Source organism: Rhinatrema bivittatum, chromosome 17 (genome assembly GCF_901001135.1).
Source record: "Rhinatrema bivittatum chromosome 17, aRhiBiv1.1, whole genome shotgun sequence".
In the NCBI taxonomy this organism is placed as follows: Eukaryota; Metazoa; Chordata; class Amphibia; order Gymnophiona; family Rhinatrematidae; genus Rhinatrema; species Rhinatrema bivittatum.
The window spans coordinates 10,170,254-10,184,989 of record NC_042631.1 but is presented as its reverse complement, the minus strand read 5'-3'; the positions used below and the strand labels follow the sequence as shown (position 1 = coordinate 10,184,989).

At 47.7% G+C, this 14,736-nt stretch overlaps 1 protein-coding gene across 1 annotated transcript; it reads left to right on the top strand.

Moving 5' to 3' along the window:
* The first annotated feature begins 3,329 nt into the window (after positions 1-3,329).
* On the top strand, positions 3,330-13,740 carry CSRP3 (cysteine and glycine rich protein 3). Its single transcript, XM_029582240.1, has 6 exons — positions 3,330-3,441; positions 7,998-8,134; positions 9,947-10,115; positions 10,526-10,658; positions 11,483-11,576; positions 13,289-13,740. The coding sequence occupies exons 2-6, from the start codon at positions 8,023-8,025 to the stop codon at positions 13,360-13,362; spliced, it is 582 nt and encodes a 193-aa protein (XP_029438100.1). The 5' UTR covers positions 3,330-3,441; positions 7,998-8,022; the 3' UTR covers positions 13,363-13,740.
* Positions 13,741-14,736: the final 996 nt, after the last annotated feature.

Here is a 14,736-nt window from a genome sequence, read left to right as displayed (position 1 = left end):
CGTGGGGGGGGGGGGGGAAAGCTCGTACAAACGCACTTACAATCCGCTGTTTTTCCTGCGCTGATGCGCGCGCGTTCTTTTTTTAAATCTCCCCCTTAGTGTTTCTGGTCTCCAGCAGTTGGACTGGTGCAGCAGGATTTCTCCATCTGCTCCCCTGGTAGCAGCCTGTGGGCTGCCTCCTCTGTCAGAGCAGCTGCTTTTCTCTCCTGGAGCACTTCTTTTTGTGTTTGTTTTTTATTGGCTTATTCTAGTAGAGCAGGCTCCCTCAGGGCCTCACCTGCTTGAGCTGGTACCTGGTACTGATGCTTATGTCCATCAGAAAAGGCAAACCTCCTGTACCCCAAACCTCTGCTGGCACTTACATGCTGGCAGCTGTTAAGACGGCCCTGCACAGAACAAAAGCAGATGCAGTTGCTCTAACTTTCTGAATGTGGCAAATGGTCTCTCCATATCGCGTGCTATTTTAACACTACAATTCACAGAGCAACTGTTGCTCCTTGTGGATACTTTATCCAAACCTCCGTACAATTTTAGGTTTTGCTGCTATTACTATAATGGATTGTAGCTTAAGTGGATTTATAGGCAAAGGTCACCAGTGTTCAGTTATTTTTAGAATTGACCGCACATATTTCTCATGCACTTTGGAATGGATGAAAGCCACTTCTTGCTGGCTTAGCTGACGCTTTCTGTAAATTGAGGAGTCTCACAGCTTTGTTTTGCTGATTTTTTTTTTTTTTTCTTCAGCGGGTCACAGAGCGGATGTGCTAATGTTTCTAAAGAGCAGGCTCCTCTTGTTCTGACCTGCAACCTGCGGCTGCCTTTTACGTGCAATTGCTGATTCTCCAGCTGTTCTGGGAGCTTGGCGCTTAGTTCACATGCCAAGGTGGGAGTTGGCACATTAATTTACATTTATCATGTAATAAAGGCTGTACCGTGGTGATATTGCTTGTTTTGACACAAAATTCAGCCTTATTACAATTAGCTGTTTTGCATATATTTAAATACATAAAAACAATGCAAGTAAAGCAACTACTCCACATTAAATGTTACGTAAAGAAAATAACGCAGTTTAAAAATAGATGAACAGCACCATGCGGCAATGCCCTGCCCACTGCATCCCCCTTTATTTAAACCTCCTACCCCCAAGATCTGCTAGGAAAATGGTGGCAACCGGACCTGACCCTCTACTGCCACCAGTAAGCTTTTTAAAGGTTGGGGGGTTCAGGGAGGTCTGGGGCGGTGGCCCACTGCCATTAGTCTGATTTTTGGGAGGAGGGGGGGTCCCCCCAGGTTATTAGAATGGGATGAGTTGAAGGTTAAATATAGAGGGGTAAATTGGATTGGGGCTTGTTAAAAGCATGGGGAGGGGTTTAGGGCATCATCATGTGGCTGTCTTGAAGGGTAGCCCTGGGGTGGGCAGGGGCTCTAGAAGACCCCTGCTGGCTTTTATAACTAGTTTTGGAGGTCATGTCTGGCCACAGGGCCTTTTAAAGTGAGGGTGGCCCCTGTGAGTTGGGGGGGGGGGGGTCACCATTGAGTGAGTGTTTAGTAAGTCCCAGCTGCGTTCTTTTGGCTCGTGGCCTTTTTCTGCAAAACAAAAGATCGGGGTGATACTGCTGCAATATTTTATTCAGGATGGGTAAAATATTGCAGGACTGCCCCCCTTTGTGAGATTGGGCTCATCTCATGCAAAAAAAACCAAAACAATCATGGCTTAGTAAAGCCAGGCCGAAATTTGAACCTGAGCCTAAATAAGAGAGTGAAGTGACTTGGCCAAGGGCACAAAGAGCATCAGTGGGCTTTGAAGCTTGGCTTCCCTGGTTAGCAGAGGCTGCAGGTACTCTGGAACCATATGCACAGAATTGTTTTCACTAGAGGCCTTTATTTGGGTGGGTGGGTGGGGGTGTGTGTGTTTCTACCACCGTTCAGTTGTGTTTAGGCTGGGATACATCGTATTGGACCAAGACCATAGAGGCCTCCTGGATTAAATAAAGAATTATTCTCCAGTGCTGCTCAGTCATGTTGCCATGAGTGATAGTGCAAGGTGCCCCCCAGAACCTCTAAAAAAATGACTTCATGGCTGTGAGAGAAGGAGGTGAAGCAGAGAAGTGCAGAAGTGGTTTTCTCAATTCTAGTAGTCCAGCATGAAGGCCAAGGCAGAGAAGGCTGCATTGATGGTGTCAATGTGAGCATTTCAGAGTCCTAGCCCATGGGAGAATGATCCAAGTACTGCTGACCAGAGGTGGGGTTCACCAGTCAAGGAAGGGGCAAAGCATCTTCCAAAACAAACTGCAACCCTCTTGAGGAGGGCTTTAAACTAGGAAGACAAGGACGGGTGGACCAAGCCCTCAGGTAGGTAAAATATTAAACACCTTTTGGAGAAATGGAAAAAAAATCTCAGCATCTGGAAAGCTATGCACACTGATGTTCATAGGATGAGAAATACGGTCCTACATCCCTAAATTTCTAAAATGTCTGAGTCTCGTGTCTGGTATATTGGGGCTAAACCATACAGGAGGCCATCATAGAAGAGGCTGGCATGGATATAGTGCAGTCACGGCCATGTGCTATACAGAGAGCCATGACTGGGATATGGTAATGCCAAGTTAGTATTTAGGAAGAGCATGGGAAGGAGGAATGGAACATCCGTGCATATGTGACCGCCTTGACAGGCAGAAGAAACATGGAGAGGCAGCTGAAGACTCACAAAGCTGCCAAGAAGGGGAAGGTGCTATTGTATGGGTGATTTCAATCGGCCAGATGTTGGGTGGGACATCCCAGCTGTGGTGTAAGCTCGAAGCAGGGAGAACTGGACCTGGTGCTTACAGATGGGAAGAGTGTCTCTGCTGTCACAGTGGGAGATCAGCTGGGATCCACTGGTCACCCACCCAGTATGATTCCGTATGCGAGTAAGGGCGGCAGTGGTTCATTCATTTCAAGAAAACCAGCCCCATTCATGTCATAATAAATCAGAGAAGAAATTCAGCCACAAAGACTCGATCGTTCCTCTTGTCTTTATTTTTAGAGGATAATATTTCAGAATGCGTCAGGTTAGGGCCGCGAGCTGTAGCAAGTGATTCGGTAAATTCTTAAATAACGCTTTTGGTTCCTTGCTTGTTAAACTGTTTCTTGGGGCTTGTAAGAGCAGCCCGTAGGCCGGTGCACATACGTTGAGAGCAGCCCTATCTGTAATGTGAACCATTATCTGGGAATGGACTGCATGCCTAATCCCAGGTCTGCATTGTTATCCAACCTACTCATATGTGGTATCAGGAAAAAACCCAAGTGTTCTGTCACGAGTTATTTTTGGCCTGCTGATTGCCATGATGTCACTGTCCATCACTCGGCACCCTGGGCAGGGGATTTAAGGAGTTCAGGACCTCCACTGCTCTGATTCTCCTTTGTACTCCAAGACAGAGCAGCAGACGCAATTCCTGCCTGGTAGGTGGCGATGGGAGCTGATCACCTTATGGGAGAGGGTCCGGGGGGGACGGCTTACTTTAAGGGGGGGGGGGAAGGGGCTAGGATTACTCTAGCAAGTGTCAGCGCCTTGGGGGCTTCTGAGAAAGGTTTCGTATGAGGACTGCTTTCTGAAATCCGTGTTGAAAGGAGATTTTACCTCGTTTGCGCTTTAACAGGACACGAGTGTTATGGGTCTCGTTTCTTTCCAGTAGAGTGCATGAGGTTGCATTGATTTTTGTGGGACTGCAGTAGAATAGCAGACCGGGAGTTAGTTCATTTAACAGGGCAGCCACAGGAGGAGGGGGCCCACTTCTAACCTCGCCTACACTGAACCTGGTGATCAGCCCTGCTCCAGAGGTTCAAAGCTAGGAGCCAGTGCTGTCGGGTTCTTCACAGGATCCACTCTGCTTACTTCTCGCCCTCACAGACCAAGCTGCCTTGTTCCACGCATGCTCGTATAAAATCATTTTGGTTATCAGTTACCTTATTCAAAAAATGTCCGATCAGAAACCTTATTTTATGGAGACGTGGTTCTTGCGATTGGAGCGGAGCCTGCCTTAGCCGCAGAAGTGCAGACTTAATACCATCTGATTATAATCTGTTTGAATGAGACTTGATTCCACAGATATTATACGTTTGACTGCACTCAGCCCCAATTGTAGGGGGTGAAACTCGGCCAGAGTCGGACCTGATAAAAAGAACCACGTCTCCATAAAATAAAGTTTCTGATCGGACATCTGGCTTCTAATCCCTTTGTTGCCCTCATGGCTTTCTTAGACGGCCTTCCTTGTTGTTTTGTCGGTCCTTATTCAAAAAAATGACAGCAGCTATGGCTTTGAAATCCTATTCCTTTTCACAGGAATAATTTGCTGGGGGGGGGGGTTTCCCTCTGCAGAACTAAATACTTTGAAGCTTGCATGAGTGAGGCTAAAATACAAAATAGCAAATCTCTAATAGATTTGCAAAGCTTAACTAAAAATTCTGATAGCCGAAGATGAGACATGGGGCAAATGAGGGGAAGCTTTCGGAAAGGAGCTGCTGGAACAGAAATGGGGGACTGAGATCTGCTTTTTAGGCTGCTGGTCTCACCTTGCAGGAGTATTGGTTCCAGTCGCATTTAGAATCTGATGGGCAGGACCGGTGCAAGGGCATTGGGCGCTCTAGGTGACCCTTCTGCCCTGCCCCCAGGCTCTGACCTCATTCATTCAGAGGGGCCCCCTCTCTTACACACACTTAGGGGTAGGTTTTTAAACATACGCGCACACATGGACGTGTGACTTTATAACACGCACGCGCCGGCTTGTGCATGTTATAAAATCTGGGGGGGGGGGGGGGGGGGAGGTGAAATAATGCAACTTTTGCGCGGCGACTCAGCACTGCCTTCCACAGTTCCCTAGCCCCCTGCCCATTCTCCCTTCCTCTTCCCGAACCTTTAAAACTGCCTACCTTTTTTTTGGTTTTTTTCTTTGTTTCAGCTCTTAAGCCAGCCCCTGTTCCGGCCGCCTCTAGCTCCACCCCCCGGACCACCCCTTTCGCGAGGCCCGGCTCTTGTGCGCTTAACCCCCGTATTTTACGCGTGCAGGGGAATAAAAATTCGGCCTTTGGGTTCCTTGTCTCGTTCACACACGTCCCCTCCCCCCTCTCTCTCACTGACACCATTGCTTTCTCGTACTCGCACAATCACTCACACTCACACACACACACACACACACACACAAACAGAGGCTTGGCGCGTGGCCCCGCATGGCTGCTGTTTTTTGCCCCCCTAATGGCTAATGCCCTAGGCAACCACCCAGGTCTCCTCTTGGGAAGGGGCAGCCCTGCTGGTGGGAGTTTTTCATTGCTGTTTCACATGGGCTAGCAGGAGGCTTGACAAACCCTTGACTATTTATCATCCATCGCTATAAATACCTCCGTTATGCAGCTGTTAGATCGAGCACGGGCAAGGCTGAGCCAGGCTAGCTTTGAAGTAACAGCTTCCTATAATAGAAAAGTGACCTGGGTTTTGCCAAGGAGTGGCTCAGGCAGAAGATTACAACAGCCCCGATAATAGGACAGAGACAGAATGTGCCGTTGACAAGACAACGTATGAGTGTTGTCAGAAACAGGGCACGAGTGAAGTTCAGAGAGCTCTAGAGGAAAACCATGCTCAATAAAAGCAACTGGAAAACCAAAGTGATAGTTTAAGGTGGCCATGCATAGGTTCACCATACTCATTTATTACAGGCCCGTTTCACATACACTTTTATAAAATATGGGTATGCAAGGCACTGAAACTACGTATTTCAAAGCGTTGAACGAGCATCCTTTATCCACCTGTGCCTATTTTATGTGCAGAAGTAAATTAGGACTTACCTGCACAAGTCCCGATTTATATGCGCAAGGTACTTTTAAAACATGCATGCTTCAAGGAAATTAACCAGTTTGGCAATTACTCCACCAGTTCGCCCAGCCCTCCTCCAGGGCAAGATCTTTCTGGTTCTTCAGCCTGAGCTCCCCCAGTCCACCCAGTCGGTGCCTCACAATAAACTCGTTTAATATAATTTATGCCAGATAATTACGTGTAAAAATAGGCGAGGAATTTGGAAAATATGTCTTAAAATAACTTATAAATGCTAAGGGGCGGATTTTCAGAGCCCTGCTCGCGTAAATCCGCCCAAAACCGGGCGGATTTACGCGAGCAGGGCCCTGCGCGCCGGTGAGCCTATTTTACATAGGCTCACCGGCGCGCGCAGAACCCTGGGACTCGCGTAAGTCCCGGGGTTTTCGGAGTGGGCGTGTCGGAGTGGGCGTGTCGGGAGGCGTGTCCGGAGACCGCGGCGTTGCGGGGGCGTGTCGGCAGCGTTTTGGGGGCGGGTATGGGGGCGTGGCTACGGCCCGGGGGCGTGGCCGCGCCCTCCGTACCCGCCCCCAGGTCGCGGCCCGGTGCGCAGGAGGCCCGCTGGTGCGCGGGGATTTACGCCTCCCAGAGGGAGGCGTAAATCCCCCGACAAAGTTAGGATGGGGGTTTAGACAGGGCCGGGCGGGTGGGTTAGGTAGGGGAAGGTGAGGGGAGGGCAAAGGAAAGTTCCCTTCTAGGCCGCTCCGATTTCGGAGCGGCCTAGGAGGGAACGGGGGTAGGCAGCGCGGCTCGGCGCGCGCAGGCTATACGAAATCGATAGCCTTGCGCGCGCCGATCCAGGATTTTAGCCGATACGCGCGACTACGCGCGTATCTACTAAAATCCAGCGTACTTTTGTTTGCGCCTGGAGCGCAAACAAAAGTAGGCTGTTCGCGCTCGTCTGAAAATCTACCCCTAAGTGTTCACCCCCTCTTTTTTTTTTTTGCATGCCTACATGTGCACGTGAAAGTGCATGCATATTTTGGACTTTTATTAAGTCTGGCATACGCAACTTGAGGCTACTTATGCAAGTATATGCTAATCCTTACACGTATCACGTTTTGAGAATGCGCCTGTGTCTATACGAATAGGGTGCCTGTTCTATGCTGCTCAGATGTATTCCAAAAGGAAATGTAACAACATGAGAAACCACGGTGAAAGGGAAAGGAGAGCAAACGCTTAATCCAAAGCAGGCCAGAAAAAGACCGGTTGATTTTTGTAAAGAATGTGGCTGCCCCTGCGGCTTTAAGAGAGCGGAGAGACCTCACTGAGGGGCCCGATCGATAAAACTAAAGAAGCAAGTCAATCCTGCCCATCCACTGCTCGTGTATTTTTGATGGCTGGTGACTGTTAACCCCTTGTGTCCCAGCTCTGAGCTCTTCAGGGGAAAGCACACAACATCTTCCTCTCTACAAAAGCAAAACGACTACTAGCAGCGGTCGTTATTCCATGCCTCGATGCTAAATAACCTCTCGAGCTTTTGGGGTGCTGCCTGTAACTCTGTGGATGGAGAGCAGAAAAAGGTTCTTGGAAGAGATGGAAGAAAGCAGAGAAGTCACCATGATTGTGTAACAGAGAGGGTTGGGGAGTGGGCACTGGGCACTGTAGTTTGGGTTTTTGGACACTCTGCAGTCTTCATAGAACAGATTTATATCACCAGAAGGGTCTCTGTGACATTGCATTTGCTAGGTTTCTTACACTGAACAATGAATAAAGCAGAACATTTTACTGCCTCGATTTGGCATTTGCTGCCATTTTAGCTTTTAAGTGCCTTGAACCGATGACTGCAGTGAAAGGTCAGTTTTAATGTTACGGCTGGTGCTTTAGGACCTGAACTAACCAGATCTCGGCTACATCTGCTTGGAAGATCCCTCTTCCTCCTGTGCTTACACGCAAGTCACAGGCAACACTTTTACTCCGGTGGTAGGACACTGGATTTATTTATAAATAACTATTGTATCCTGCTCCTGTGGCCTATGAGGCCTGTCCTAGCTTACACTTCCCCTGCGTCTCGGTGTAGGAGTCATTTGTACAAAGTTCGAAATCTCTGTCTTGGGTAGGAATCTCCTCTCTCCTCGCCAGTGATAATGCAATTAACATGGCTCATATATTGCATCTGAATGTTGGTTTTAATCAATATGCTCTTGGCCTTTAGGTTTGGTTTTTCCCAGTGACTGAAGATGCCAAACCTGGGAGGTGGAGCCAAGTGTGGAGCTTGCAGCAAGACCGTGTACCATGCGGAGGAGATCCAGTGCAACGGAAGAAGCTTTCACAAACCCTGCTTCATCTGCAGTGAGCGCCTTCAGCGAGTGCTGCCATGTTTGTGCACTAACAGGAACTTGCTTTTTAGAGGGGGAGGCTGGGCATTTCTCTCTTGCAATAGCGGCGATACAGATTCATATTTTGCGGGGGGGGGGGGGGGGGGGTTCCTCCCTTTCACCTAGGGTTGCCAACTGGCTCCAGATTTTCAGGACAGGTGGATCCAGTCCTGGTTTTACCCCGTTGCATGCTGGGACTTGTTCTGATTTCCCTATTGCATTCCCTAAGAAAAGCGAGACTACAAGTCTGGGCTGGGGAGCAGGCCCGTGGGATCCTGCCAGGACCCTGAATCCTGCCACTGGACATCACCCTTAAACCATGACCACAACTCCACCCTTTCCCCTCCAGGGGTTGTAAACGCTGCCTCCGCAGCTGCCTCCATCCTAGCTAAGCCCAGGCAGCAGATGATATTAGCCAGAGCCCTTTTGCTTGGCAGAGCACAGCCCTCAGACTGCTCCACAGATTCATATTCTAACTTGGATGATTTATCTGTTGCCACATTCCTTTCTTCAAAATAAGCTATTCTTTCTAAATTGTAGAATTGATTGAATGAGGGAGTGGTTATTTACCCTTTCAGACAACACTAGGACTAGGGGACGCTTCATGATACTAGCAAGCGGCAGATTTAAAAGAAATCACAGGAAGTATTTTTTCACTCGGCACACACTCACAGCTAAGGCATCTGTTGCCAGAGGATGTGGTCAAGGCAATTAACACAGGGGGGTTTAAAAGAGGATTGGAGAAGCTCCTGAAAGAGCCCATAAACAGTTACGAGTTCGGAGAGCTTATCGCTGGGCGTGAGATAGAAGAATCGGAGCAGCTAAGAACATAAGAACATGTCATACTGGGTCAGACCAAGGGTCCATCAAGCCCAGCATCCTGTCTCCAACAGTGGCCAATCCAGGCCACAAGAACCTGGCAAGTACCCAAAAACTAAGTCTATTCCATGTTACCGTTGCTAGTAATAGCGGTGGTTCTTATCTAAGTCAACTTAATTAATAGCAGGTAATGGACTTCTCCTCCAAGAGCCTGTCCTGAAAACCTGGAGCCAGTTGGCAACCCTACTCCAACCCCCAGCGCAAACAGAAGAGCTGATGGCATTCATGGAGCTGAATTCTTAGCATTAAAAAATTAAACTTACAATTAGCTTTATTAGAACCATACATTCAAACTAGTTGATGTTACGTAAGTCGTCATTAAATATAAGAGATTTTTGCAGTATTTGATGTGATTCTCTTTTTCCATCTTTGGCATGAACTGGAATAAAGTGCAGACTGGGAGCAGGAGACGGCAGCTCCTTACCGAAAGATTTCTGCCATAGTCACAGAATGTGACAAAAGGCCCTCGCTCTTAGCTCATGCCTATTCCACTGTCGCCGACACCGACCGCGGGGGGTCTTGTACCCGCTTCTGGCTGCTCCGCTGAAGGGCGCAGCAGTGGCAAAGCTGTGCTCCTCATTCATGCACACGTACATGTGGACGATCTGCAGCTGGCTCCACATTTTCACAGACTTGTGGTCTTACTTTTCTTGGGGAAATCAGTAGGGACCGTTCACGCAGGCAGTTGGGTAAAACCAGGGCTGGAGCAACCAGTTCTGAAAGCATGCAGCCAGTTGGCAGCCCTCTGCATCACTAACATTGAATTAGTGCAACCGCCACTACAAATTCATATTGCACTTGCTTTAACCTATGAAACTATTACTTCAAACATTGCAATTTACTCTGTGACCAACAATTATTTTTTGTGTATCCTATCAGACAATTAACATTTGCTGCTGGTTTTTAGTGGTTTGTAGGAAAGCTTTGGATAGTACGACAGTAGCTGCTCACGAATCCGAAATCTACTGCAAATCCTGCTACGGAAGGAAGTATGGGCCGAAAGGCTATGGCTATGGGCAAGGCGCTGGGACTCTCAGTACCGACACAGGGGAACGCTTCGGCATCGAAGTACAACAGTAAGTCTCCTCCTCCTCACTCTTTGTTACGTTTGACTGTGATCCACATTCATCGAGTGACTTACAAGAACTGTACAATAAGAGAGACAGACGACCGTCCCTGTCCAGAAAGCCTCGAGTTCCGTTTCAGACACTGAGCTGAAATGGACTCAGACGTGGAACCTTTTGGAACTGTAGCCACTCGTTTCCTTTTCCCTGCTAGGTCACCGCTGGCTGGCACCTGCTCTCTTTGGGGTGGGAGTAAAATTCTCACCACTCTCTCATTTCCTGTCATCTGCTGAAGTGGACTCGAGTTGGAGGTTGTTTACTGGCCCTTTAATCTTCAGCACTGTGCTGTAAAACAGAAGCTGGCAGATGAGTTTTAGGGGAACAGGAGTATGATGTGTGTATTAAAATTGTGTTTCCATTAGCTTCCAGTCTGCACATCCCTCTAGACCGAATACCAACCCTTCCAAATGTTCCCAAACGTTTGGCGGAGCAGACAAGTGTCCCCGCTGTGGGAAGTCCGTGTATGCTGCTGAGAAAGTCATGGGAGGAGGCAGAGTAAGTTTCTCTCTTTTTGGTCCTGGTTTTTCACTTGGATCTCTAAATGCGGCAAAAGCTCACAACTGTATTATCAGAAAATATGGTTTAATAAATATACTGATGTGTGCAAAAGGCTGAGCCCAAGGGATGCACTTGGTCTACAAAAGCATAGGCAGGTTTGATTCGTATCCTCAGTCTATCTGCCTGGATCAGTCCAAACACATTGGCCCATTCAGCTGTGGGATCAGCTTTGTGTGGGGTACGTGCCTAGGCAGGGCACCTGCCCAAGGCTGAGACACTCGGCCGTTCCATAGGACATCAAGTTTGAATCTATATTATCAACCCCTAGGTCAGCATCTACTCCCCAAACCATTTGCAGCCTCTTCCCACGTACACATTTCTTGAAAATGCAATCTTTAAAATATCCTCAAACATATAGATTGAAAAATATCTATCCAATTTTTTTCCAACTAATTTCATGACTGTGGCTCCATATTATTAGTCATGCAATATTACCGAGAAGGGCACTACAAGGACGCTTGTCTGTTAAGTGCTGATTCGCTCCTCCAGCAGTATAGGCAAAGAAGTAAAAAAAAAAAAAAAGCAGCATTCTGAAGCCTGTCCCCTGATCACCAGCCGGTGCATGTTAGATGTCATAGTGTTGTGACGTGTCCCCTGATCTCCAGCCGGTGCATGTTAGATGCTATAGTGTTGCGACGTGTCCCCTGATCTCCAGCCGGTGCATGTTAGATGCTATAGTGTTGTGACGTGTCCCCTGATCTCCAGCCGGTGCACGTTAGATGTTATAGTGTTCTGACATGTCTGCTAACTTCCTTTCACAGCCCTGGCATAAGACCTGCTTCCGCTGTGCCTTCTGTGGGAAGAGCCTGGACTCTACGACTGTCACAGAAAAAGATGGTGACCTCTACTGTAAAGGTCAGACATTGTAATACAGATGGACGGACAGAGACAGCGCCCAGCAGCTGGTTTCCTTTGGCTGTTACCTTGGTCTTAATGCTAGGGCTCTGTTTGTTAGTCTTATAATTTTAGGATGCAAAGATATGTAACTTTTATTACGGCCATGGCATGCATTTAAAAATATTCTTCCTTGAGTTTGCTCTAAGGAAAGGATACTATAGCTATGCTTTACAAGCATGGGTGTGATACCCACATGGGGGTCCTGCTGAAGAGCTGCTCTTCAGCTGTCCGTGCTGTGTTCATGCTTTACATGTATCAGGGGTTTGGAGGGGAATCCCTTGTTCAGCTGTCCGTGCTGTGTTCATGCTTTACTAGTGCAACATCAGCACTTCCCTGCTTTAGTTTAATCAACAATGATTACAGCAGTGAAATAATTTTCAAAAATATTGAAATATTAATTAGCCCTTGGCCCTGAAATAAAAATCAAAGCAGGAAGGGGGAAATCGTAATGATTTGGCTCGCGTTGATGTCCACATCAGTCAGCAAACATTTTGTTGTTGCTGCAGTTGCTCGTTTTGCTATTTTACGCTCTGCCTTAGAAAGGAAGACACGCTTAGCACCGGGCAGGGCCTCTCAGCATTAGGTTTAAAATGTCCAGGCACAAATCCTGGAGGACCTCCTTTATCATACAGAGTGAACAGGTCTTGTCAATGCAGGGACTAATGATTCAAGTCACTGATGTAGCTAGACACGGTTTCATGCGTGTGTGTGTAAAAGGACATAAAGGCGCCTGTTACCTTGTGCAAACCGATAGAAGGAGGATACGGCCCTTACTTTATTTTAAAACGGAAGGCGTAACCATAGGAGTGAATGTGGGCATGGACTCTGGCAACTGCCCCGGTATTTTGAAAGCAAACTTGCACATGTAAGTACGTTTTGTAAATGTTTACTAAAGTCTGCTTGCACTACCGTGCAGACTGTGATCCTCCACCCACGTAATTTTCAAACACTTTTTATGTGGGGGGGATCAGGTGCTCGTTTGCACACGACAGTGCAGGGATAGACTGCAATGTGGAAACTGCTGCAGGCCCCCCAGCCTGACATAGAAAATCTGGGGAGAGTTGCCCTTTGCCAATGCAGGCCCTGCAGGTCGTTTATCAACTGCCCCCTACCCTCTGAAGGTAACTTTCAGTCAGGTATCCGGGTGCACGGGCCCCTTCGCCGCAGGTTAAAACGCTGCTCTTCCTAGGCTGGAAAACTGCACCTGCATTGCTTTTTCCAAATTGATGTGGTTTTTACCCTGATGGGCCAACTGCACCAGCAGCAGGGGCAAAGGGTGAGGGCGCTGGGTGCACGTGCAGCCAACTGAGAAGGGCCCCACAATGGGACAGGCACAATCCAAAATGGGCCAAACCTGTCCAGTCACGCTTTTTTTTTTTGGAAATGACAAGCCATTTGGGGATTTTATGGATCGTGATCATCCTCTTTAGGAAGGTATCCGGACTACGTTCTGCCATTCTGAACTGCGATTACAGAGCAATAAACAGATCCACCTCTGGCTCTTGCACCCGACATGAGGAGGGGGGCCTGGTTAAATACAGCGGGGGTTGGGTTTCTTTTGCAAAAGGTTCAGAGCACAACAAGCGCAAGTTTAGCGGAACCGTCGCACTATGATGCTGGTGAATGTTTTGTAATATATAAACAGTCTGTTCTTTTCCTCTCTTTGGCAGTTTGTTATGCAAAAAATTTTGGCCCAAAGGGGATCGGCTTCGGCGGCCTGACACAAGTGGAACAGAAGGAGTAAAAAAGGTTCTTCAGGCATCGCAGGAGTGCATTGCACACGAACCTCCACCAAGCATCTGATCCTAAGAGAGTGCACGACGTGCAAGCTGCCTAATCCCACTAACATAGGTCTAGAGCACTGCCTCTATTTATCTCATAGGACACTACTGACTTGTGCAGACTGAATGTCAGAGAGGCCATCAGTAACTGGTGCCAAAGCATAACTGGTTAAGAAGTAAAACACTAACACATTAAATATACAATCCTGCCTGTGTAGCAGAGGCACTTAAATCTTCTAAAAAAAAGAGAAGCAAGATCACTTCTGGAATAAGCTGATGCTAATCCCACTATAACCTGTGTCAGCATACAAGAATTCAATAAAACGAGCCACTTTCACGTACCTCTTGCTGTTCTTAGTAGTGGAGCACTTGCTCTGAAGCTAGGATTTAGGTAGCTTGTATCTTTTTTTATTACATTTTTACACCTTTCCGACACCACGGATGAGCACCGAGCTTTGGGTTCTGATTCTCTCTTGGACTCAGTGCACACAGTGGAAAGCATGCATACACCATATACATAGGATTGATGGAGCTGAACATGCTTAATTCTCTCTCGTTATCTAATTTCAATTTATCCAGTGCATAAATCTTCATTAGACAGGAGCCACAAAGCTGGCATTCTAAGTTTTCAGATTGGGTTTTCTAAAGTAGAAATTATCTTAAAACATTAACTGGGACCAGCCTGGTGGCAAGTGCTGTGCCACCAGCGTCATTGCTTAGTGCTCACATTCAGGGCAGAAGTAGCCCTGCCTGGCTGCCAGCTCAGGACCGTCACTGCAGTGAGGGGACGAAACCCACGGTGTGAGGGGATATTCAACGAGGAGTTACAGATGAAGGCTCAGGGTGCCAGATCCCATTCCTAGTCTAACTGGGCAGGAGGAAACGGCTGATTAAAAGAGCAAAACAAACATTAAGTGAGGTGCAGTCAGCACGGTTCCTTCTAAGCTGTGTGCGTATTCATGCACACAGCTAAATCACAGCGCGCTCAAAAAAAATCCCATAATTGTTTGCATTAAACTGGCTCATAAAATTTGAACTGCGTTTATAAAAAAGTTGCGGTTATCTTGGAGAGCTGACAGCGCTATGCACTGCCATGCAGGTGACCGCAGTCCAGTTGCTATGAGTGGGGTACAGGTATAGCGGCTGGTGAGCCCTTCCGTGGCCTGTCCCTGCAAGAACTGAGTGCGAATGATGTGATCGAAGACTCTTGATACCCATAGCACCCTGGCGCTGATTAATCAGGAAGAAATCACGCTATAAAAAGAGAAAGCGATGTGGTGTTACATCTATAAGCTCCTCCATTACGGTTTGCATGCCCTTTGCAACACAAAAGAGTC